The following is a 27171-nucleotide window of genomic DNA, read 5'->3' on the forward strand; positions in this document are numbered from 1 at the left end:
TATATAAAAACATAAGTGTACATAAAAAGCTATTGAATCGGGACGGAAGCTACGTGTTAAAAGCTTGTCTAAATAGATGCGTTTTCAACTGCGATTTAAAAGTACTCAACATAGTAATACTTCGTAGGTGAGGTTGAAGTGCGTTCCACAGCCTTGGGCGACAAATTTAAATAGTAAATGAATTTGATTTTCGCCATTTGAAATTGATTGGACAGTTGGGGTTTGCTATTGCTGTGATGTCATTTGAGTGACAGTTGCCCCGCCCTCATCCCAATAAACACATCATCAGAGAAGAGAAGCTATGTCACTGCAAATGCTTTGATTAAAGATTATGAAAGCACATGAAAAAAGTAATAAAGTACGGCAGTATTCCACAAAATTCTATCCATCCATCCATCCATCCATCTATCAATCTATCACGGATTTAAAAAAAGGGGAAAAACTGATTTTCAAAAGTATGTAGGAAAAAATATTTAAAAAAATAATAATAATGTGTTTGTAGCCACCTTTTTTAAGCAAATATAAGGCACAATAAAACCACCAAATTTTCAACACACTTCTACACCTCTATTTTTTTATTGGTTTTGGTCACGATATAGGGGGAGGCTAAATAATTTTCAACACCACACCATTTTCATGATAACATCTCTTTGTAATGTCCCTGCAAGGGAAACAAACACACACATGCTTACTCATCTTTCACCGTTTTAGACAGCCCTGATTCAGTCTGTATGGAATCCTCCTATTAAAATAAATGAGGTCTGTTTGATAGATCTTGAAAATAATAAAACCCCACTATGAGAGATGGGCTCACTGTATCCCATAAGTAAAGAAAACAATTTGTAGGTCTGGCCAATGACCTACCAGATACCCCTTATCTCAGAATGCTGAAACATGCCGTTTGACTCACCTAAACCATCTTCTGCAAGGTACCGATCCCTGGCGTAGACCACAGAGTCTAGCATGGACTCAAATAGGAGGAAGTAGCCCTAGAAAATGACAAAATGGGGGAAAGATACACATATAAACGGCCAGCGATCACATGCATTCAGATGTAATATTGGAGCAATTTATCACATTTTAGAGAATTTTTATGCTAAATATATACACATTCACCTTGCTCTAGTTAAAAATGACACGTTTTGGGGTTACATGAATTTAATTTTCATTATACTTCCTTAAATTTAAATTCTGAATCATGTTTGCTACATCAATTCACATTCAATAAAAAAATTGCATTCTTAATTAAATTCTGAATGGTGCACAACTAAGTGTTCAATGAAGCAGCATTTCTATCCCATATGGGATATCCATGATGAGATAAAAATGCTGCTTTATTTGCAAATATTTTTGCTGAAATTAAATATGCAGAAAGTTAGACACAAGCTCTTTTAACTTAGGACAGCAAGAAACTGCCCAGATTACAACACCCTAGCAACCACCCGAAACACCTGAGCAACAGAACATCTCCTCACAATCCCTTAGCCATCGCCTGGCAATCACGACTTCTGCCTGAGCAAGCACAACTCACACTTTATTTCTTCAGAGAATGTAAGCAAACTAGTTTCAAAAGTAACATTTGGAATTCATCACATGAATCTCAGAGTCATTCATCACTCTGGCTCTCACACATGCATCCGCAATCACATTCAAACCGATATCAAATGCAAGACCTCTGGATTTATGAGACCTTAACACAGCACCCTCTTTAAACATATGCATGGCCACCCAGCATCCCGTTTTATTGCACTGACCCCTCACTGACACTGGTTCTGCATGAGTAGTTGGCACGTCACCACCTGAGTTATTCTATTATCGCTCAACTGCAGCTTCAACGTCTCGCTGGACTCATTCTGGACAGTCATGAGTGAAACAAGGCTTCTTCATGCTTGTTCGGAGTTATCTAAAAAAAGAGGCATAATCAATTACAGAAGACATACGTGATGGATTTGCCTAGGATGAGGGGTAACAGTCTTCATCAGCATGGTCTTCTGGTGTCTTTTGTGCAAAAGTTACATCGAATCATAAGTGAACGAGTAAAAGATGAGTAAGAACAACTAGAGATGTTTGCCCACAAAGTGTAAATGGATGGATGGATGGATGGAAGGTGCCAATTAATTTCAGAATTAATTTCAGTACTAATTGTAATTGAAACGTCATTTTTCATTTAAGAAAACTTCCAAAAGATATCCCTTAATTGTGACCCTGGATGACAAAACCAGTCTTATGGGTTATTTTTTTGAAATTGAGATTTATACATCACAAGAAAGCTGAATAAATAAGCTTTCCATTGATGTATGGTTTGTTAATATTCAACATTATTTGGTCGAGATACAACTATTTGAAAATATGGAATCTGAGGGTGCAAAAAAATCGTAACATTGAGAAAATCGCATTTAAAGTTGTCCATTTATGTTCGCGATTGTGCTGCAGTCACTCACAAAAATAAATGTTTTATACATTTACGGTAGAAAATTTACAAAATATCTTCATGGAACATGATCTTTACTTAATATCCTAATGATTTTTGGCATAAAAGAAAAATTGATAATTTTGACCCATACAATGTATTGTTGGCTATTCCCACAAATATACCCATGCTCCTTAGGACTGGTTTTGTGATCCAGGGTCACAATTTTTCTTTCTTTTCTTTTTTTTTCTTCAGAAAAGTAGCTTGAATCTCCCAACCACTAGAATCTTGATTTAAGAATGTTTAGATATTTGTACTGGAAAACAAAAATAATGAGGAAGAAATCATATTTTTTTTGCAATGCATGCAACATTAATGCCATGATGTTATGAATTTAAGACTTTCTGCTCTGATTTGACCCGCAGAAACCCTGTATTTGTTGAAGTCTGTTGTTAAAGCTCAAATGAGCACTTCTGTAATCCATAGGCTGAGGTCAACTGGACCGGCACCCTTAAAAGTCATGTGACAGCAAATCTACTGGATCTCTCCAGGTCGATTTTAAACCGACTCAACATTAGAGTGATGGCTAAGATTCTTCATGGTGTAATTTAGAACCCAATTTCACAGGCGGCTGCCTCCACTGCAGTGAGAGAGTAAGAGAGAGACAGAGAGAGAGAGAGAGAAAGGGGGGTTGCTGTAAACACTAAATATTTTTAAAATATATATATTTTTTTAAACTTATTTATTTAATATAAAAAATGACAGTAAAGACTTTATTTATATATTATATTATTTTTCAAATTAATGCTGTTCTTTTGAACTTTCTATTAATAAAAAAATCCTTTCAAAAGAAGTATCACGATTTTCAATTTTTGCAATCCCTGCAATCAACTACCATGCAAATCCACTGTTTCCTGAAATATATCCTAAAACACTGATTTCTTAAATATTTATTTTTTATTATTATTATTCTACAAGCTGACATCCTACAACTTCTAGTCCAACAAGCAAAATGTGTACAGGCACAGCATCTGTGCATAACTAGGTACAATCCCACCAAGAGAAGCTCTAATGACACACACTGGTGGTTAAAGAATGTCAGTGCAGTATTAATGGCTGAATGAGGCCAAAATGCAGATCGATTCATTAAGCCATGTGGAGCCGGGGCAGAATTACATGAATGCAACTAATGAAATGCTAATGAAAATTGGACAGCAGCATTCATGAACATTTAACAAATTACCTCGTAAACACATAGGCATACAGATGAACGCTACTTTTTTCCACTTAGATTTTTCTAGATGGAGCAGAAAATTAATTTAACTACAGTTCACATAAAAATAAACTGAATGACTTCTGCCTAAATCCTTTACGAGTTTGACTTAAAAAAAAAAAAAAGTAGAAAGAGTAGAAACAATTAAGTCATTTAAGTCAAGAGTCTGTTTTAGAGCTTGCTGCTGTAATTTGTTTCTTGTGAATATCAGAGAACAGTGTTAGTCTGATGGCCCTCTCTGCTCTATAAACAGCTGGCATCTGCAGTATTCAGCCACTGCCAACGTCATGCGCATTCAATGCATAATCCTCTCAATTACTATACTACCATATCAATCCAACTCCCAGGGGCTGTGTAATCCACTTCTTACAAACTCAACTCGACAAATCCAAAGCCAGAAACACCAAACACAGAAATGGTACAAACTACACAGCATAATGAATTCAATTCCTGAGTGCTAACCTTATTACTTCACAATGCAGTATACAGCAAATTATTATGTTTCAAAAATTACCCCTGTTATATTTAACTATTTAGGGACAGACTAGAGACATGACAGAAAATAAAAGGGGAAAGAGGAGGAAACGGGATCGAAGAACGTTGCAGTCACAGACCACTGAAAACTGAAACTCACACAGCATTTGATCACTGGATTTACAGAAATCTTTTCACTTTTAAGAAGAGATTTCACAACATTGCAAATCTAATCAACTCCTGACAAATTATTATTTGAATTATCACTCAAAGACAACAAAGAATGGAATATATTTTCTTTCTCCTTGTTTTTTATTTCAATATGGTACAATATTATCCTATTTAAATCAATGTGATAAATGAGTTGTCAAAAGTAATCTAAAAGTAATTAGATTAGATTATTTTAAATTTGTAATATAATAGATTACAATAAAAACTACTAATATATATATATATATATATATATATATATATATATATATATATATACACACTGTATATACAAATAACAAGATTAAATAAACTATTTAAATATGTTAAATAATAAAACATTTTGCAATAAATGTAGCACTAATTTAAACGGATAGAAACAGATTACAGAAAAGATTTAACCTTTTAAGAACACTTTCTCATTAAATAGTGCTGTCCCTTAAAGGGATAGTACACCCAAAACGAAAATTCCCTCATTATTTACTCACCCACACATCAGGTATGGTAAACAGAAGCTCAAGCATGTTCCCTTGACGTGTGAGAACCAATGAGGTTCATTCTTATGTTACGCAGCATTTTGAGCTTCTGCAAGAACCAATGAGGTTCATTCTTATGTTACGCTGCATGTGTGAGCTTCAGCAAGAACCAATAGGGTTCATTCTTGTGTTACGTAGCACTTTGAGCTTCTGCAAGAACCAATGAGGTTCATTCTCATGTTACGCAGCACGTTTGAGCTACTGCAAGAATTTTCATTTTTGGGCGAACTAACCCTTTAAAGAGCACGTCAGAGTGTAATGTTAGCAAAGATGCATGTTCAGCTGAGTGGAAAAAAAACATTTTAACATCCCTGCTCAATAAAATCACTCATTTATCAGTTATCATGTATAAAATGAAAATAATAATTAGCCTGAATTCCAATATTGATGTATCTCTAATTGGCATTTAATTCATCTCAGACATTCATCTTGCGAGATTTCTTCAACTTAAATAAACTGGATTTTTTACTAGTGACTGAGACTTGGATGAGTATGGGGGATACAAGCCCCTTTTCTGAACTTGTGCCCTCAGAATGTTCTTTTTTTAACTGTCCTAGACTTTCTGGCAGAGGCGGTGGGCTTGCGTCTGTTTTTAAACTGTTTTTTTGCTGCCGATCCTTAAAGACAGACATTTTTTCTAGTTTTGAAGTTCTCCTGTTTCTGCTAAATATGGATCAGTTAGCGATAGCTGTGGTTTATCGCCCTCCAAAACCAAATAAGGATTTTTTAAATGAGTTTGCAAACTTTTTAGGATATATTGTTGTTCAGTATGATCACCTTTTGATTGCGGGGGATTTTAATATCCACATTTGTTGTGAGTCAAATTCCTTGGCCAAGGATTTTACTAATTTGACTGATTCGTTCGATTTTACGCAGGTGGTAAATGTTCCAACCCATAAACAGGGCCACACACTAGATCTTGTGCTGTTGCACGGTATTTCGATCTGTGAACTTGAAATCCTTGATTTGAGTTTCTCTGATCATATGCCTGTTACATTCACTTGCTCCTTCTCAAATGAAGTTATAAAAACACAGAGGGTTTCAAGGCAGATTCGCACCTTTAGCCCTTCTTCTAGTGATTCTTTTTCTTTTCTTTTTAATGAGGCTTGCCAAATGCATGGTCTTGATACCCTTTCAAATCTACTTAATGTTGATGAACATCTTATGTTATTCAATTCTATTAGTAATGACATAATGAATTCTGTGGCTCCACTAAGAGAAAAACGGCAAAAGCCTAAAGCTGAACCTTGGGTAACTAGCACCACACTTGAACTTGGACAGGTTTGTCGTAGAGCGGAATGAAAGTGGAAAAAAGACAAATTACAAGTGTCTTATGAAATATTACGCGAGTCATTCATTACATACCAAAAGTCAGCAAAAGCTGCAAAATCTCAGTATTTCTCTGACATTATAGCAAAAAAACTCCCACAAACCTAAAATACTTTTTACTATCTTAAATTCGGTTGTGAATCCTGTGAGTGCTGTCTGCTTTAATGCATCAACTCTAGTATGTGATAGCTTTTTTAAGTTTTTCACAGATAAAATTGTTGATATAAGACAAAATATTGTATCCTCAAACTATGAGCCATCTATTCTTTTTCCCTATGTCTCATCTTTTCAATTACAGACAGTTTCTTTAAATTCACTTAAAGATATTATTAAGAAACTAAAACCTACTACATGTCTGCATGACATTATTCCAACACATTTTTTGCTGCAGATTTTTGATGTTGTTGGACTTAGCTAAAACATGCAACTGTAAAAACCCTACTTAAAAAACCCAATCTCGACCCAACCATACTTTCCAATTATAGACCGATTTCAAATCTATCTTTTATTAAATTTTTTTTAGAGAAAGTTGTTTTGGAACAACTTCAGAGTCATTTGGAGTTAAAGAGTGTTTTTTGAAAAATTCCAATCTGGGTTTAGAAAATACCACAGTACTGAGTCCACTTTATTAAAAGTTTTTAATGATATCTTATTGTCTGTTGACTCAGGGGATTCTGTGATTCTCCTACTCTTGGATTTAAGTGCCGCCTTTGATACTGTGGACCACAAAATTCTTATCTCACGACTTGAACAATGTGTGGGTATTGAAGGCGGCACTCTAGATTGGTTTAAGTCCTATCTGAATGCTAGAACGTTTTCTGTTTGTCTAGATGGGTTTTCTTCTTCTGTTTCTGTTTTGGATTATGGAGTCCCTCAGGGCTCCATTCTGTCGCCAGCTTTGTTCTCGTTGTATTTGCTTCCTTTGGGGACTATCTTTTCTAAACATGGGGTGTCATTCCATTTTTATGCTGATGACACCCAGATTTATCTGCCTCTAAAGAAAAATGATGGGGAGGGCCTAAGCTTATTATCAGCGTGCGTGTCTGATGTTAAGTCCTGGTTTTCTTCAAATTTTCTGCATCTAAACGAGAGCAAAACTGATGTTATCGTTTTTGGTACCTCAGGTGTTTCTATTACTCCCGATGGTGACCTGGGAGATTTGGCCCCTATGTAAAACACTCAGTGACAAACTTTGGTGTTATTTTTGATTCTGCTCTTAAATTTGACAAACAGATAAGTGCCGTAGTTAAATCTAGTTTCTTCCAATTGAGACTATTATCTAAGGCTAAGAGTTTTTTAACATTTGCAGAGTTTGAGAGAGTGATTCATTTGTTCATTTCATCTAGACTTAACCAAACCGGCTGCCAGTTTGTTATAGAGTTGATTTTAAAATTCCGCTATTTGTTTTTAAAGCCATAAACAATTTAGCTCCAAACTATCTCTCTGATCTTTTGAAATTAAACGACTGTGTTAGATCATTGAGGTCATCTCAACAAAGATTGTTGATGGTTTCAAGATCAAGACTGAAGACGAGAGGTGACCGTGCATTTTCTGTTGTTGGTCCAAAACTGTGGAATAGTCTTCCTGTATCTTTAAGACTAATATCCACAGAGTCTGTTTTTTAAATCTAAGTTAAAAACCTACCTGTTTTCACTGGCTTACAATTGTCCTTGATTTTAATGTTGAATTGTTAAATTTGTGTTTCTGATGTAAACTCCCTTTATCATTTGCTTTGCGGTCGGTTTTTTTGTTTTTAAGATATTTATTCTGTTGTACAGCACAATGGCCAACTACTGTTGCTTTTATTGTGCTATATAAATAAAAGTTGATTGATTGATTGATTGATTGATTAAAGTGTTTGAGTTTTTATCTTGTCGATGCTTTATGAAAAATCAAATTAGCTCAGTGTCACAAGATTAATTAAACCAATAGTCTTTGCTAAATTAAAAAGTTTCTACCTCTCCTTCCAAAGATAAAAAGTCACCTACTATATAGTATATAGATTAGAGGCAAATATATAGATTAAAGTCAAACACAAAGATGTGTTGTTTGCGGGCAACCATTAAAAGACATTAAGATAAATTACTATAACACTACACTAAATACTATTGTTAATAAAGCATAGATTGTGTAATAAATCTAAACACTAGGAGCAAAACTGTTTGCTCTGTGTGGTTTGAGTGTGAAAGAGTCTGATTTGCATATGAATACAGACGAGTAGTAAATGTACCATATTATACAAGCATATTCAAATAAGGCAAGCCAAACGTTTCCATGATTCATTTTAGCAGGACAATGGACGTTTGAAAGCTTCATTGTCGATCGGTGACAGATCCAGGTAAGAGTTGGGAGCGTCACAGTGTAAAATAAAAGCAAAGGGAAATCATGATGGAGTCAAAATCTGAGAATGTCAGGAAATTAAGAATCTAAAACCTATTATATTTAGCTCAATACAACAGATTTTTGAATGCATATTGTTATAAACAACAAGATTATTTGGGTACTTCAGAGAATATGTGTGTGTGTGTGTGTGTGTGTGTGTGTGTGTGTGTGTGTGTGTGTGTGTGTGTGTGTGTGTGTGTGTGTGTGTGTGTGTGTGTGTGTGTGTGTGTGTGTGTGTGTGTGTGTGTGCGTGTGTGTGTGTTATATTGCAGTGTATTCGAGTTTCAGGCTACATTATGAGGATGTGCCGATGTCCTTATAATTCAAATTGCTAAATAAACATACTAAAAGAATTTTTTTTAAAAATGTAAAAATGCGGAAGGTTTTCTGTGTTGGGTATGTTTAGGGGCTGGAAAATGTCATTAGCTCAGTATAAAAACCAAATGATAGCGTGTGCGTGTGTGTGTGTGTGTGTGTGTGTGTGTGTGTGTGTGTGTGTGTGTGTGTGGCGGGCAGCTGTAGGCTGTGGACGGACGGAGTGAGTGATTGCAGCTGGCCTCTTCTGAGACAGGAAAGACTGCTATCAAGAGATAATGAGGCCCAAGATGGGATCTGCCATTAATTTAACTTGACCATCACCACACACAGCAGCTCATAGTTTCTCAAATGTGCTAAATATCAAAACATACTTCAAAGCAACCTTAAGTTAAAAGTTTAAACTGCTACATGCAATGTATGTTTATTTCGAAAACTGGCCCAAATAAACAGCAACATCATGCACACTAAATCATTTTGGATGTTGGGATGTTTTGAACAGCTTTTAAAGAGATAGTCTCCCCTCCCCCCCCCCCCCCCCAAAAAAAAAATCAAATTCTGTCATCATTTACAGAGTTGTTGTTCCAAACAGACAACTTGTTCCTCAACAACTGGAACAACTCCTTCCTGGACAGGTTGTTATAGGTTAACAACTTGTTACAGGTTGTTCCTGGAACAACCTGTTCCTCAAGTTGTTCCAAACAGAAAAAAGACAGGTTTGGAACAACTTTAGGTTGAGTAAATGATGACAGAATTTTGACCTGGCCTGTATGATTAATTTCCATGACTTTCACATGACAGAAAAATGTACGTAATCCACCTGGAGCAACCTGAAGTTAAGTGCCTTTCTCAAGGGCGCAGTGGTGACAGCTCAAGATCTGCCTCTTGAGAGGTTCAAACCGGCAACCTTTCGTTCCCCAGCCCTGTTCTTTAACCACTAGGCTAATGCTAGTGAAGGCCATTACACAAGACCTTTGTCCATATCACCGAAGGACACATATCATTATCTGCCAGTATAAAAAATATATATATTTTGTAGAACAATGACTATTGTGCAGCAGTAAATGCTCATTATACTGTATGTCCATTGTGCACTGCAAACTACGACTGGTGAATCCTTTAGGAACAGCTAGGGGTGTTAATGTCTTACTGGCATCCATCACTAACTAGATGGCCCTGAGTACATGAACCTGGTTAAATCTAAATTCATCCAATCCTTTAAGCAATTTAAAGGGTGTACAATTGTTTTGAGTTTGATACATTTAAGGGCCCTATCATACACCAATGTGGCGCGTAAGTGTTTTTTGCTAGTTTCAGCCCGACGCAGTAATCATTTTCACGTTGTTTAAATAGTGGATGCATTTGCACCCAGTTGTGCGCCCATGGGCGTACTGGTCTGAAAATGAGGTGTGTTCAGGTGCATTGATGGCGAATTGCTATTTTGAGGCAACTGAAATAGACTGTGCCATTGACTTTAGACCAGGTTTGGTCAATGGCGCAGTCTAGTATTTTTTTTCTTTATTTAAAGGGCACATTAGTAATATGCGCCTAGGCGGGTGCACAATGCGCGAACACACTCTGTAGCACACACACTCTGTAGCACACACACTCTGTAGCACACAAACACAGCAGCACACAAACTAGCCAAATATAAAAAATAAAAGGATTCTACTGTATAAGATTAATATTGTGTACATAAAGATATGGTGGAATCCGGCTTGTCCCGTATATGGTCTGCTTGCGCGCTTTAACCTTGTGCACGAGTAGATCCGTTTGCTCTCTGGAGAAGCATTCAGTTCCCTTTCGAGAGGTCTCTCCTATTGCGTAAGTAGCTTACGCTATGGGAAAACTCCTTTTCTCGAGAATATTGAAGTCTTTATGTAAAACGCATTGCAGCTGCACAGCTGACAGCAATGAACGAAGGCAGCTCGGTCATTGGCTGTGCTGCGGCAACTTGCTCGAACCAATGACGGGGCGACTCTGAATGCGCGACCAATGAGCGCGCTTCGCGCCCGCGCGCGTCAGAGCCCGCCAAGATGGGCGTGGCCAAGAGCTATATATTGGGCGCCCGTCATGAGAGTTCTTTAGATTTAATCTCCTTCAGCGAACACCTTCTTCGCTGGATCCTCCGGATTATTGAAGCTTCGCCGTCGAAAAGCATACCAGCGGGATTTGCTACGAGGACGTCGGCACCTTTAGCCGCCTTCTAACGCGATCCTACTGAGCCATCCGGCGTACTGCTCACGCAAGTATTTACATCTGTTCGCTCTGCGACACTTGTAAAAGAGCAAATTTTCCAAGGCGTTGTTTCAAATGCCTTCCTGCGCGTCGTGCAGAGACCTTCTCCCGGACGGGGATCGTCACATCATCTGCGCTCGCTGCCTGGGCCGGGACCACGCAGAAGCTGCTTTGACCAAGGGCGGATGCCCCGAATGTGACGACCTGGGTCTCTCCGCACTGCGGGCTCGCCTCGCCGCTTTCGCCGTGAGCGAGCCCATCGCCGCCATCCCTCTGTTCGAGCCGCGCACTAAGAAAAAGCGCCGCTCACAGAGGCTTCCTGAACCTGAGCTCAGTGACGTCACGCCGAGCCAGTCTCCGCGTGCTTCACCGCCGCTCTTGCCTTCCCCACCGCCGGTTCAGTTCACCCAGCCGGACCCACACCCCTCTAGCAGAGCGGTGGGCCTTGTGACTTTCGGCGCGTCCGAGGACGACGGGGGAATGGATGACAGCTTGTCAATCGACGCTGCATCGGACGACTGGCCGGGCTCCACTCTCGACCCCGCCCCGTCGACGCTAGCTAGCGCGAGCGGGGGCTCCACCATGGATAGCGAGATTATCCGCGTTCTCTCTAAGGCCGTGGAAGACCTCGGGCTCGATTGGTCTTCTCCCGAAGAACCAACCCGGAGCCGACTGGATGAGTGGTTTCTGCAGGGGCGCCAGCAGGCCCCTCGGCAAAGGCCTTCTCCCTTCTTCCCGGAAGTTCACGACGAACTCACCAAGTCGTGGAAAGCCCCCCACTCTGCGCGCCTAAAGCCTTCTTTTTCTTCCTCGCTCTCCTCTGTGGACGGCGCGAAGGAAAGAGGCTACGAGGGAACACCGCCCCTCGAGGAGGCCGTGGCCAATCATCTCTGCCCGCCCTCCACCACCGGATGGAAAGCCAAAGCTTCCCACCCCTCGAAGCCCTGCCGCACTACTTCAGCTCTCGCCGGTCGCGCCTACGCCGCCGCCGGCCAAGATGCATCAGCGCTTCACTCTATGGCGGTACTTCAAGTGTTCCAAGCCAAGCTTCTCCGCTCTATGGACGAGTCTGGCCCCGAACCCGAAGCCTTTAAGGACCTACGCAGCGCGACTGACATAGCCCTGCGAGCCACGAAGGCCACCGCCCAGTCTATCGGCCGTGCCATGGCTAATTTGACTGTTCTCGAGCGCCATCTGTGGTTGACTCTGACTGAGATGAAGGACGCGGATAAGGCGCCATTTCTCGACGCGCCTATCTCCATCAGCGGGCTGTTTGGACCGGCGGTTAAGGGTTTCGCCGAACGCTTCACTGAGGCCCAGAATGCTTCACAAGCTATGCGGCATTTCCTGCCCAAGCGCTCCAGCTCATCGCAGAGCAGACAGAGGCCGCCGCAGCCGCAGCGGGCTAGAACAGCCCCCACCGCCTCTCAGCCCGCGCCTCAGGCTGACGCTCGACGCCGCTCGCGCTCTCACAACCGCAAGCCGCCTTCTGAGCGACGGGGTCCTCGGCCCAAGATTGTGCTGAACCCCGAGCCTCGAAAGCCGTCCTAGCCACAAGAATGAAAAGAGAGAGTGCGTGTCTCGCAAAAGCCGGACCACTCTCTCTGCAAAAGCTCAAGCATTACCCAGTCCCCTTACAGGCGGCTGGATATGTTCATACAGCAGTCAATGGGCCAGTCACAGAGCTCGCTCACCTGCAAACAAACGCCGTTTTTACGGCGACACACAGAAAACACAAAAAGAGTCTTTTTCTGCCTGTGTCACTAAGGGTTCACATGTCCACAAAGTGTGCATTCCCAGATACTGTCAAAACAGTGCCAAATTCATTCCCAGCTCAAGCTGCGCACCCCATGAATGTAGATCACGTGCCTACGGTCATGTACGCACCACTACACACAAGCACTGTTCACACAGTTATAAATTCATCCCCAGTAAAAGCGGGAAACATTATAAAAGTGACGCGTGTGCCTACCACTGTTTATGCACCCCCACTTATAAACACTGTCCTTACAGTGTCAAACACAACCCCAGCCCAGGCTGCGAGTTTTACAGACACAGCGCGCGCTGCTGTAATCACACACGCGCCCATTCACTCAGCTGCTCAGCGCGCGCCCGCGCCTCTGAGAGCTATGAGCTCAGGCGATTCGCTGGCCGGGCCCCTGCGTCACAGCGGCCCGCCCCTAGCCATATCTGTACACGCAGCGGCATGGGAAAATATTCCAGATATGCCGAAATGGGTATTGAATATAGTAAAGCACGGATACTCGCTCCAGTTCGCTCGCAGACCACCACGTTTTACGACTGTGGTCGAGACGAAAGTGAGAAAAGAGTGCTCACATGTTCTACGCACCGAGGTGCGCAAACTAATAGAAAAGGGCGCTGTGGAAACTGTTCCCCCCTCTCTGAGCGAGGCAGGTTTTTACAGCCGCTATTTTCTCGTCCCGAAAAAGGATGGCGGTCTCCGCCCCATCCTAGATCTCAGACACCTGAACAAAGCACTAATGATTCGCCCGTTCAGAATGTTAACAACCAAGCATATCCTCGCGCAAGTACGCCCAGGAGATTGGTTTCTCTCAGTGGATCTGAAAGATGCTTACTTTCACATTCCAATAGCGCCTCATCACAGGCCGTTTCTGAGATTCGCTTTCGAGGGACAGTCGTACCAGTACACAGTACTTCCGTTCGGCCTGTCCCTGGCTCCCCGTACATTCACGAAATGTATGGATGCAGCACTTTCCCCCCTAAGGCGAAGGGGAGTGCGAATACTGAATTATCTCGACGATTGGCTGATTCTAGCACAATCAGAGAGTCAGTTAATAACACACAGATCTTGGATTATCAGCCATTTAGAATGCCTGGGTCTAAGAATCAATTTTGCAAAAAGCATAATATCTCCCAGCCAGAGGATTTCTTTCCTGGGAATAGTTCTAGACTCGATGCAAATGACAGCGCGTCTCTCATCAGAGCGCGCGCTCACCATCCGGCGCCTTGCAACATCATTCAGGGCGGGCACGCCAGCCCCCGTCAAGCGGTTTCAGAGGATGCTCGGTCTCATGGCCTCAGCATCGGCCGTACTCCAGCTAGGATTGTTGCATATGCGCCCTCTCCAACGCTGGCTCAAGAGCCGCGTCCCTACTCACGCGTGGCGTTCGGGCCACCTTTTAATCAGAGCGAACCACGGCTGTATAAAAGCCCTGACGCACTGGAAAGCCGCCGACTGGTACCAGTCAGGCGTGAGTCTGGGTGTGAACACAAGGAGAAAGATGATAACGACAGATGCCTCCAAAATAGGTTGGGGGGCCCTTTACGAGGGCAGGCCTGTCTCCGGCTTTTGGTCAAACCCGGAGAAGCGCCTACACATAAACTGTCTGGAAATGAAAGCGGTCGCTTTGGCTCTCAGAGCCCTGCTCCCACAGCTGAGAAACGAACACGTCTTGGTCCGAACGGACAACATGACGGTAGTATCGTACATAAATCACCAGGGTGGACTCAGGTCGAGCTCCATGCATTCAATGGCCAGGAGACTCATTTTATGGTCCCAGCACAACTTGCGCTCGCTGAGAGCAGCGCATGTGCCAGGTGCCCTGAACCAGGGGGCGGACATGCTATCCAGAGACAAAATTCTCCCAGGAGAATGGGCTCTCAACCCGCTGACGATTCACTGGTTATGGAAAACCTTTGGCAAAGCGGAGATCGACCTCTTCGCCTCCAAGGAGAACGCGCACTGCCCTCTTTTCTTCACGAAAAGCATGGATGCGCTCGCCCAGAGCTGGCCGAGCCGTCCCTTATATGCCTTTCCCCCGATCGCGATGCTACCGCAGGTCATCAGTCGGGTCAGAGAGGAGAAAAACGCAGTGCTGCTGATAGCCCCACTCTGGAAGAACCAAACATGGTTTCCAGATCTGATGCAAATGCAATCTGCACCACGGCCGATTCCACTGAGGCCAGACCTCCTCAGTCAGGCCAACGGGATGATATTTCATCCCCGCCCCGATCTGTGGGCCCTTCATGCATGGCCCCTCAACGGGTTCCCAGGAACCTCACGAGCGGAGCACTAAAAACCATCGCTGAGGCGCGGGCGCCCTCCACGAGACGCTTATATGCCCAGAAATGGAAAGTGTTCAGTGTCTGGTGTAATGCCAAGGGCCTGAACCCTGAAACATGCGAGATTACGAACGTACTCGCTTTTCTACAAGGGGTTCTGGAGGCGGGCCGCGCCCCCTCCACGCTCAAAGTATATGTCGCGGCCATCACAGCATCACACGACCCTGCAATGGAACGTCCATTGGGAAGAAACGACCTAATTATTCGTTTCCTAAGGGGCGCTAGGAGGATGAACCCTTCACGCCCCCCCTCAGTGCCGATCTGGGACCTAGCTACTGTCCTAGACGCTCTTAAAGGGCCTCCGTTCGAACCACTCCGAACCGTGCACCTTAAACAGCTCTCGCTCAAGACTGCGCTCTTGCTGGCACTCGCCTCAGTCAAGAGAGTGGGCGACCTGCACGCGCTTTCGACAAGCGCTGCCTGCCTAGAATTCGGACCTAACGACTGCAGGGTCGTCCTTAGACCGAAACATGGGTATTTTCCTAAAGTGCTCACCACTCCCTTCAGAGCACAGGTTATCTCCCTAACTGCGCTATCGTCCCCAGCAGACGAACACGACGCTAATCTACTCTGCCCCGTTAGGGCTCTCAGAGTGTATTTGGAGCGTTCTGCCCTATTCAGACAGACAGAACAACTGTTTGTATGCTTTGGCGGCCGTACGAAAGGTTCCGCCGTTTCAAAGCAGAGAATCTCTCACTGGATAGTTGAAGCTATAGCGCTGGCTTATGGCTTAGGGACTTCAATGCCCCTGGGGAGTCAAAGCACACTCCACCAGGAGTGTGGCTTCTTCCTGGGCATGGTCGAGCGGGATTCCGATCGAGGATATTTGTGCGGCGGCAGGCTGGGCCTCACCGTCCACATTTATCAGGTTCTACAACCTACAGGTCCCGACACTGCATTCCAATGTACTATCAGCATGATGCTAGTTGAACTACGAGTTCGTATCTAGATTATGTATGTGCTTGTGTCACACTGAGCGCCTTCTAGCCGCTCTGTATTCTTTCCCACATATAAAGCTTGCCTCTGCCGGCTAGTTGGATGATAACTTTGCTTTTTTAGCTCAGGCACCTGCCTCTGGCTATCATAAGGCGAAGTTCAGCACGCACGGCGTTTTGCATGGTGTTCCCATAGCGTAAGCTACTTACGCAATAGGAGAGACCTCTCGAAAGGGAACGACTCGGTTACTAACGTAACCTCGGTTCCCTGAGAGGAGGGAACGAGTATTGCGTAAGCTGCCGTGCTTGTGCTTGGTTAGTTCGCTTCAGTCGTTTTAACCTAAAGAACTCTCATGACGGGGCGCCCAATATATAGCTCTTGGCCACGCCCATCTTGGCGGGCTCTGACGCGCGCGGGCGCGAAGCGCGCTCATTGGTCGCGCATTCAGAGTCGCCCCGTCATTGGTTCGAGCAAGTTGCCGCAGCACAGCCAATGACCGAGCTGCCTTCGTTCATTGCTGTCAGCTGTGCAGCTGCAATGCGTTTTACATAAAGACTTCAATATTCTCGAGAAAAGGAGTTTTCCCATAGCGTAAGCTACTTTCGCAATACTTGTTCCCTCCTCTCAGGGAACCGAGGTTACGTTAGTAACCGAGTCGTTTTTCCACTTGCAAATTCCACTTTATAAATAGCGAATCCACCATGCCGCAAGCGCAACTGCCTTTTAAAGGGAATGGGACATGAGACTATGATTGGTTTATTGCACGTTACGCCCAAAACACACCCATTACTCATTAAGAGAAAGGGGACAACCCTTTTAAACCATGTGCCAGACTCGCCGATCATTTTTCCAGTCGTTAAACTAGCAAAAGTGGATTTGGACCAAGTGCTCTTGCGCCTTGTGCTTCAAAACATGCGCTTAGATCGTTAAAATAGGGCCTTAAATTTTATCAAATCTACACATTTAAAAAAGACTGATTACAAACGACTGGCCCTGTGTCCGAATATGCCTACTTCAATACTATACAGTAGGTGAAAAACAGTATGTGACTTGAGAAGTATGTCCAGATTCATAGTATGCATAAAACCGTAGGGAAAAAGTAACCGGATGACCTACTACTTGAAGCCGTAAAAGATCTTAAAACTTCCCTCACTTGCCTGATCCAGCATCCTCACGCTTCTAAGGTATAGCTGAAGACTGGCAAGCCATAGCATTTTGATGTGATGGATCATCCTGTGACAACCTTTATTTAGCCACCTTCTAATTCACTTCTCCTCTCCTCCACCTAGCCAGTGGCAGACACCATCCCTCTCTTACTTTTTGCCCCTTAATCTAATCCAGTCTGTTTGTTTTGCTGGGTGTTAAAGTACAGATCAATTGCGTGAGTTATGAAATGACATTACGGCGGCTCAGACCTGTCTCTCCCTGCCAGACGACATCTCGTCCTACTGAAAATTACCCCCTCTGATTTATCGATTCGTTCTCTCTCTCTTTCTCGCACTTTCACGTATACACACAAACTCAAGACAGTCGAAAAGTAGGACAGCCAACCACCTGGGAGAAACTTTCTCTGACAGAGAAAAGAGGGAAAATAAAGAAGATGAGACATTTTGGACTACAAGCGCACCAATGCCAGTTTCCACGAGACAGTTTTTACACTAGAGGTGTTCAAATTACTCACAGTTTGGTTTTTATCATAGTTTTCGGGTCACGGTTTCAGTACGGTTCAGTATGTGCAATGTTCAGGGAAAAAGGAACAAAAAGGAACAAAATAACAAATAACCAAACTACAGCACAAATAAATAAACTACAGCCCAAATAAATATAATATCCATCGACAGAAAATACATAAGCTGAACCTTTGCATCCATTTTTTACACTATGTTCATAAAGGGGCTTTTTATTGGTGGTGATTTACTCTCTTTTTAATGTAGAAAAAAAGTTTATAACTAGCTTCCAAAAACATACAAAAAAGTACAACTGGACAACTTTCCCTTGGAGCCAGAAATTCTACACAAAATGCTGATAAAGATCAAGTAAAATACATAAACCATAAGGGTATTATACGTGTATATAGGTGTGATTTTAAAACGTGACGATATTTCTCATCAAGGTGAAAAGCTCTTGTGTCATCAGCATGATAGAGTTGAGTTTGTGGCAACATCTTCTACAGTGCTTGCCTTGCGTTATATTGTTCTGTCTTTTACTGCAAATTATAATTCATACTCAGAAAGTTAATTAGTTAAAACATGTCAATATGCAACTGCATTGTTTTCCATTTTGTGACTTTATGTCGTTTTTCATATTTTGTCATTGAAGATTTCTGTAAATAGTGAAAAAATATATTGTGTATAGTCTCGTGAGCTAAGTGTATAATTCAAATCATATAATTATAAAATCATTATATGAAAAATAAACCATTAGAAAAATTATTAAAAATATCAATTAATATAAAAAGATCAATGCTGGGCAACAATTAATCTCATCCAAAATAAAAGTTTGTGTTTATATAATATACGTGTGTGTACTGTGTATAATTATTTTCTATTTATAAAGACACACATATGAATGTATACATTTAAGAAATATTTGCATGACTATATATATTTATACATAATTTATATTATATATACATATTTTATATATAAATAACAATTTTTTCTTAATTATATACATGCATGTGTATTTATAAATACAAAATAATTATACACACATATATTATGTAAACACAAACTTTTATTTTAGATGCGATTAATCACGATTAATCGTTGCCCAGCGCTAAAAAATATCTATATTGTAGAGTAAACTAGTGATCTTTTTTTAAATGAAAATTGTTTTACAACAAAAAATGTTAATACATTTCACAAATAATTATGGTACAAAGAAACGGCCAGTAACTAAACATGAATTTTTGAAGTAGAAAGACTGAAATGGTATTTTCTTGTAAAAAAAAAAAAAAAAAGTACACCATTTATCTTGGTTTTATTCAACTTCAAAAAAAAAATGTTTACAATAGGTTTAACATAGTCAATAAGATATAGTTATAGATATAGAATAGTTTTTTTTTAACTCACTCAATACATCTTTTATTTTTTACTTCCATAATTTTCCATAGTGTACTTTTAAACATCTGTTAGCTTGATGACTGCACTGGAAAAAAAAAACCCTTACTCTTTCACTCTTTTAAAGTGTGTCAAATTTGCTTTTTGTATTGATATTCACTAGCAACTTCTGAGTTAAACAATAGTTTTAAAGTAATCCTAGACCAAATTTGTTAAGGTATAAATCTTACACCCTACTTTAATAGTCTGTAATGGAAGCTTTTATGGATCAATGTCCAACAATTCTTTCATCACAAACATGCGACCTGATTCAGCATCTAATCCTTTTAGATTGACAAGCACGTCAAAGTTAGATATCGGAGGTGGTGGACCAGGGTGACTGCATTTTCTGCAGACATGTGTCTCCTACCACTCTGTGTAATAAGGCAATTGTAAAACTATTGTTCCATAACATTTTGAAAAATGATTTTCAGAAAACGGCTGTACACCCCCCTGCTTTCACAAGGAAGTGGTGCCAACGCACAAACACTTCAGAGGTTTTCAGAATGAAATGGACGACATTGCACAGGCGATGAAGGGCAGGATTTTTACACCATTTAGCAAGCCAGAGTTGTAATCATAAAATAATGTGCTCCAGTGACCCAAATCTCAGGTTACTTTGTCAGAAGTGTTGCTCACACACAAACACACACACACACACACACACACACACACACACACACACACACACACACACACACACACACACACACACACACACACACACACGAAAATCATACACACGCTCGCCCCTGCCTCAGGCACTGAGTTTGTTGAATTATTGCCCCAATATGCAAACAAAAGGGGACAAAATAAAAATCATTTATTATTTCACAATTAACCTGGAAGCAACAAAAAAATCAGCGACAGCAGAAAATCGCATGCAGGTCGAATTCACAAGGGAAAGTCCTGGAAGTTTCCAAATTTAGAGAATGATTCTCTAATGTCCTTTTTTGTGCCTGTGGCTAGGTGGCTCGAGTGTTATGACCTACTTTTCCCCTTTCCTATGGACTACACATTAAGAGAACTTAAACAAGGAGTGTAGCGCAGTGTAAGCTTTTATAGCCTTCCTCACAGCCAAATCCACAACACCAATTTTTTCTGTATCGCTAGGATAGAAATCAACTCATTTATCCACAAGACACTGTGCAGTCATTTTAACATGATTTTAGAGGGTGTCAAGCACAACACGAAACATCCACATTTTTCAAACACCAGTAATAAGAACATGATAAAAGATACTTTTAAAAATAATTTATCACCAAGAATAAATCACAACAAGCAATTCTTATGGCTTTTGAAAAGGGAAATGACTTGGCAGAAAAAAAATATGCTGACACATCCACTTCCTTTATGTCTAATACTGGGTCAAAACCAACTATAACTGCTGCAAATGCAGAGCTTTATAGGCAAATATAGCCATATTGCTTTAATGAGCAGTGCAAAAAAAGCATGTTTCATGAATTTGTCCTCTCTAGAAAGCATAGTATATTATATATAAAGCACAAAAACACCTACTCACCATCCACTCTGAAATGATTATGTCCACTTTTTCCACAGGAAGGTCAATTTCCTCTATTCTGCCCTTGATCAATGTGATGGTGTCTTCGAGTTTATTTGACCTAGAAAACAGCAAAAATGGAAATACATTTAGAAACAGCAGCAATAGTAGATTCTGGTATTGGCTTTTGATTTCGATTTGATTTAATTTAACTAAATTAAATGAAACCAAAATTAAGCTTTAATTATAAAACGTACATAACTAGTTTTGAACACCTCGTCTGAAAAAAATGGATGTTAATTACACAAATTTGGCCGGGAGTCAGTCTCCTTAAAGACGGCTGCTAATTAATCCAAATTACACACATCACAGCGAACTCACCGGGACAGCAACACTAACGATCACAATTTGACAGCACCTCCTCACATGACCTTTTGCACTAGGGGTCAGCGAACTACTGTTCACCTGAGTGTTTGTGTATATGCGTGTAAACGTGCGTGAATGACCCCCACCCCACCCCCACCCCCACCCCTCTTTAAACGATCGCTCCCTTTTTGACCGGTAAACCCAGGGTATCAATCTCTCTAAATACTCCATTATCATGACAGCTAATGTTACTAGGGACAGAGTCATTACTCAAGACTGCAGAGCGCATTTCTGCCCAACTGATCCTTATCTCTGCACCTTCGCGCTATCACACTCTTCCAGAATCCCATTGTAGCGCTCCCTCTATCCGCCCCTCCTTCATCGGACTGTCTTGAGCAAGGAAACGCTAATCTCATTACTGGGTTAATTTAGAGGACAATGTCAGCTATGGGGGGAAAGAGGAGGGGGGATTTGGGACACTTTAACACTTCCCTCCACGGGATGGTACTTGGTTTAGGGAATATGATCAAAGAATATTGACCCACTGGGACTAATGATTGGATTTAAGATGTAATGTGATGATGACAAACTGGATTATCCACCAAATCGCCACCACGACTTGTGTCAAGTGGTGTAATCTAGGGAATAAGTATCTAAATCGTAGAGATCATGTGGGGATTATATGGATTTCTGCAGTAAATGCTTCTAAAAGATTTTAGCAAAAAACACTTATGGAACAAAAGCCATGGCAACATTTCACATAATACAAATGCAACACAAAAGGTTTTGTGGGAAAAAAGTTCTTCTTTTGAATCTAGAGGAGTCAAATTTTACTAAAATTTCTAGTAAATGTGACAAATAGTTACAAAGAAAAAAGCAATCGAATTAAACAAGAAGTCTTTTGGTAGAAAGACTGAAATAGTATTCTCATGTAAAACATACTCCAATAATCTTTGTTTCATTTACAACAGCTAAAAAATATTTATTAAAATTGCACAAAGCAGGGTTGTTGTTGTTAACTAAGGGTATGACCGGACTATGGAAAAAATTTGTCCTTTTTCCTTGCGATTCACGCCAGGCCAGTAGTTGGCGATGTTACCTTGTAAAGAAACACTACGAGCCTATAGATTGAACACGTAATACGCATGCGCATGACGTCATTGTTTTCACAAATTCACGTTTTTGTAGTTTACAAGATGATAACGGTGTCGTTTCCAAAACCTTGCACTTTGAACCCAGTTTTCAAAAGTTTGTGTTTTCAGGACCCCAAAATGCTGTCGTTTTAAATTAACTGTGTAAATTAATGTTTCCCATTTGAAATGTCACGTAAGTGTCCCCTAAAACCAAAGCTATTAAAAACATTTCTGTCAAATGAAATTAAGCTTAAATAAAACAATAAAACACTGTAAAATGACAAAAGGACATAATGAAATGACTAAAAATTAAACAAAAAATATAAAAATGAAAAAGAAAAAAAACTATAATAAAACTAAAATTCGCTTCCATAAAAAAGTAGACACTTTCTGCAATTTCTCTTCGGAACAACTCCGGTTTACTCTCAAAACTCTGTATTGAGTTGTTGCTAATATTCTTGGCTCTTTCATGACAAACTGCACATTCCCTAATATGGATTCACTTTAAAGCAGTGTTCCTCAAATCCAGTCCTGGAGGGCCACTTCCCTGCAGAGTTTAGTCTCATCCCTAATCAAACACACCTGAACAAACTAGAAAAAGGTCTTCAGAGTTACTGGAAAATTGCATGTAGGTGAGCTTGATCATGGTTTGAGCTAAACTCTGCAGGACAGTGGCTCTCCAGGGCTGGATTTGAGGAACCATGCGTTAAAGTGTCTGCTTAATAATTCAAAAAGTAAAAGTAAATAATACTTACAATGGACGTATATGGAAAAAAATCCACATGCATTTCTGTCAAAGTATTTAACTCCTTTAATACTGCTTTCTTGAATACATTTAGCGTTCAATAAAATAAAAAAAATCGAGATTCTTTATTCTTATCTCTATAAACTGCATAAAGCATCATGGCCGCCGGAACATCACCTCTGTAAAACCCACACACATACTCAGGCAGCATGTAGGAGGCCTTGGCCCAACAGCGGCCCAGCGAACTGTAAAATTAAACTTCATTTTCCTTTCATCCTCCTGCCTGCTTCGACTCCTCAGACTTACATAATAACAATAACCATAATCAAAAAAAAAATCTCCCAGAGACACCACATGTGGTGAACACATTTCAACTCCAACGAATAAAAGTATATTCCTGCTCCGGGATGAAATGGAAGAGCCCTCGGAGGTGATACATGAGGTAATTTTAATGGGCAGATAGGTCGTAAAAAGAAGCAGAAAGTACAGGCTGGAGTCCATTTGTATGTTTAGTGTGCGTGTGAGACACCGAGCAGAGGTGGAATAGGGGAGATTGGAAGTCGACTGGGTAGAGGTAAATGACAGGCCTTTAGGAACGTGACTGCAGTCTGCAAATACACTGAAGTCAACCACCGAGACCAATAAAAAGAGGACTAGTTTGGGGATGAAATTGCAGGGTGATGAAGCCAGCTGGCCCAGTTTTAGTGCCAAAGTGTTACCCTGGCCAGTAGATACAACTGCGTCGTCACCAAACATTTTAGATTCATTTGTCTTGTACAACCATTTTTATGACTTTTGTTTGGTTTTCTATGATGTATTCCACATTGTTGTTGCAAATTCTGCTGATTTGTCACAATATCATGTTATCTAGCTGGCTAACATAGATCAAAAGTGTAAATTGACTTGTGGTAGTCCATTAGTCTTCAGTATTACTGAAGACTGATCAGTAATTCCATAGTATGCCATAGTTTTCCAGAAAAAGTGGGTTTTTGAATTCATTACGTTAGACTAAATCAGAGCTGTATAATTTCTAGATTGTGGCAAATTTTCTTTTATAAAAAGAATTAATTAATTTTAAAAAGAACCAAACATTAAATAAAAAACACATATTTCATGCATACACACAAACACACACAAATATACACACACATATATATATATATATATATATATATATGCAAAATATTTATGTTCAGTAGTCAACAGTTGAAGTGGCTCAAAAAAGTTCAAAGTTATCCTAAGACAAGAACGGGTATTGTTCAAAATAACTTTGATGAAAGGTTTTGATCCACTTCAAATGTTGACTACTGTATTTTTGTTGTTGCATATAAATAAATAAATAAATAAATAAAAGCAAAAATAAATAAATAAATAAATAAATAAATGCAAAAAATAAATAAATAAAATATTTTGCACATATATATATATTATAAAAAAAATAAGTTGTTCTTTTACAATTTTATATATATATATAACTGGACCGACAGTGGAAAAAAAAAATAATTACATTATGCCACAGTTTTCCAGTTTCACATTAGACCTATATATAATTTGAATTTTTTTATTTTACTTATTATAAATAAATAAATAATACACATCAATAATTTGAAATAAAATGTAGTAAAGTAAACTATATTTCAAGCACATACATACATTTTGGTGGGGCTAGAAAAACAAAAAACATTCTTTTCGCTGAGCTCTTTTAACAATGGCGAAACATACGTGTCAGCATAGAGGGGAAGCTGGATAGTTTTTGGAGAACTGCATAGGATGGAAAGAAGAACAGGTCACAAAGTGAACGAAGTTGGAAAATAATCCTTGGGGAAAGGATCAAAATAAAGTGGTAAACACTAGAAGCCATGAAAGGACTTAACATTGACATAGATGTTCAGGAAACACCAAAAATGGTTTTACTGTATTTTTCCAATGGAGCAATATTATACCTGGTTTTTAATAAAACAAGAACACTTAACCCAAGAAGACCTTTCTCATTCACCCAAGAAACGGTTCATTACTTCAGTCCGATGTTGACTCACCTGACAATGTCCATGGCTTGGTAAATGATATCTGATTGGTCGACAGCAATGACCTTCCTGGCTCCCGCTTTGGCGGCAAACATGGAGAGGATTCCCGTACCACATCCCACGTCAAGCACCACCTGCGGGTTAAAGGAGCATGACGTAACCTTTCCACGTGATGCCAGCTTGTCTGTGCCATCTCGAGTGTGCAGATGTGTAATAATGGCACTCGAGGCATTTATCATGCTGACAGGGTCTAACCCTTATTTGCCAGAGTCCACTGGCTGGAGCGGGATGGGCGAGATAAGCGTCCCATCGTCTACCCCCAACCCTTTTCTTTCCAGATCAGCGCGTCACCTCGGGATCCTTGTTCAACTGCGCTCGGCTAAAGCTGATCTAGCCAATGTCAGCGCAGAATTAATGCTTTGTATATGAGCTGTGGTGTATATTGTGTGCGTGTGTGTTGAAACACCATTATCCTGTTATCAGCCCACTGCAGTTGACACATCAGAACCCTCCTTAAAAAAAATACTGCTGCTTGGAATAATGCAAGGGTTTTTTAAATCAGCCCTGTCATTGCAATCGTTACTCCGTCGTAGCTTTTTCTACAACGCTTAAAAATGTCAAGAGTGGCAGGGCTTCAAGAGTCCCATACTCACCTTGTCCTTGAAGACGTCCATATTGCGGTACATGAAGTCTCGATAGCTCTCAGTGCGCACCTTGTCCTGTCGGAAAACGAGACAACCAAAGTCCTAAGTAATCACACAGTGTCACCATTATACTTTCCATTAAGAAGACAGAGCGCACCCATCCCAACAAGAGAGAAATCGTTGAACAAGATCCAATCATTCAGAGCAAAAATTTAATTTGAACGTCATATCCACAGTTAAAGCTGACAGTCAAAAAGCACGCTAGAAATCAAATTAACAATTGTTAAGCAGCATGAAATAAAAATCTCATTTTGAACAGAGTCAAGATTGAATTAGAAAGCAAATCAAAAGATTTGTGACTGGTAATGATTTTTTTTTTTTTTTTGGCCGGGAGGAAGTCGCTGTTGTTGGGAGTAGAGATGGAAAAATGAAATTAAATGAAACTGACCCTGACACTTCTTGCTTTGCCAGCAGAATTTTAGCCAGAAATGGGTAATTAACCTGCCAGTCAGACTAAATACCACCCAGAACATACATGATGCCGGAAGCTATTTACAACCCAGAGCAGTTATATTCATATCGGGGTGGGGGGATGAGGGCCTTTTTTGCATGATTAAACATTCTGCCCTTACTTGTCAAAAAAAGGGGGAAGAAAAAAAAAAGAAACCCTATAAGAATGTTAATGGATGTTTCAAAATTTGTTTAGAATATTTACGATTTATTCTGGACATTTTTCATTTACACCATTGGTCAAAAGTTTGGGGTATGTTTTTTTTTAAAGGAAAAAGAAAACACTTTCATTCAACATGGACACATTAAATTGATCAAATGTGACAGTAAAGATATTTATAATGTTACAAAGATTTATATTTCAAATAAATGCTATTCTTATCAAATAATCCTGAAAAAACGCATCACAGTTTCCACAAAAATATTAAGCAGCAAAAACCATTATTAATAATTTAGTATCAATAATAATTGATAATAACTGAGCATTATATTAATATACTGGAATGATTTCTGAAGGATCATTGTTTATTCTGTTTATACAGTGGGATCTGATTCTTACCCTTATCTGATCCATTTAAAAATGCTTTCAATTTACTGTACGATAGAAATTCAATTAACTTGTACTTTTCAGCCATGAAACCTATTTAAGTTCTCCTTTCTAAAGCACACAAAAAACCTATAATGGAAAAGTTCGCTTAACTTTCCTTGCACAGAAAGTCGTGAGTTAGTTAAAAGGGTTAAAGATTGCGCCATCTGACTCATGACGGTAAATGGCATCATTTTACGGTGGACAGTAAAAGGCGTCAGCGCTTGCGTTGCACCATACAGCTCACATCTCCTCTGCAGAGTTTTAACTCTGACGCAAAACGCCACTAAATGCAAGTTGGAGGAGGCACCAATCACTGGCCCTCTCCAGGACGTACTGCAGTATGAGAGTTGA

At 40.5% G+C, this 27171-nt stretch overlaps 1 protein-coding gene across 1 annotated transcript in view; it reads right to left on the bottom strand.

Annotated features, from left to right (window-relative positions):
* The window catches only part of prmt3 (protein arginine methyltransferase 3), a 64904-nt gene that overhangs the window by 32660 nt on the left and 5073 nt on the right, over positions 1-27171 (bottom strand). Inside the window, exons 8-11 of the mRNA XM_077227873.1 lie at positions 25731-25796; positions 25090-25211; positions 20831-20930; positions 911-989 (exon numbers count right to left, since the gene is read on the bottom strand). Of these exons, the coding sequence (XP_077083988.1) occupies positions 911-989; positions 20831-20930; positions 25090-25211; positions 25731-25796 (367 nt within the window). The remainder of the gene's footprint in view (positions 1-910; positions 990-20830; positions 20931-25089; positions 25212-25730; positions 25797-27171) is intronic.

Source organism: Siphateles boraxobius, unplaced genomic scaffold, assembly GCF_051911475.1.
Source record: "Siphateles boraxobius isolate OS27281-9 unplaced genomic scaffold, OSU_SipBor_1 130, whole genome shotgun sequence".
NCBI classification, from domain to species: Eukaryota; Metazoa; Chordata; class Actinopteri; order Cypriniformes; family Leuciscidae; genus Siphateles; species Siphateles boraxobius.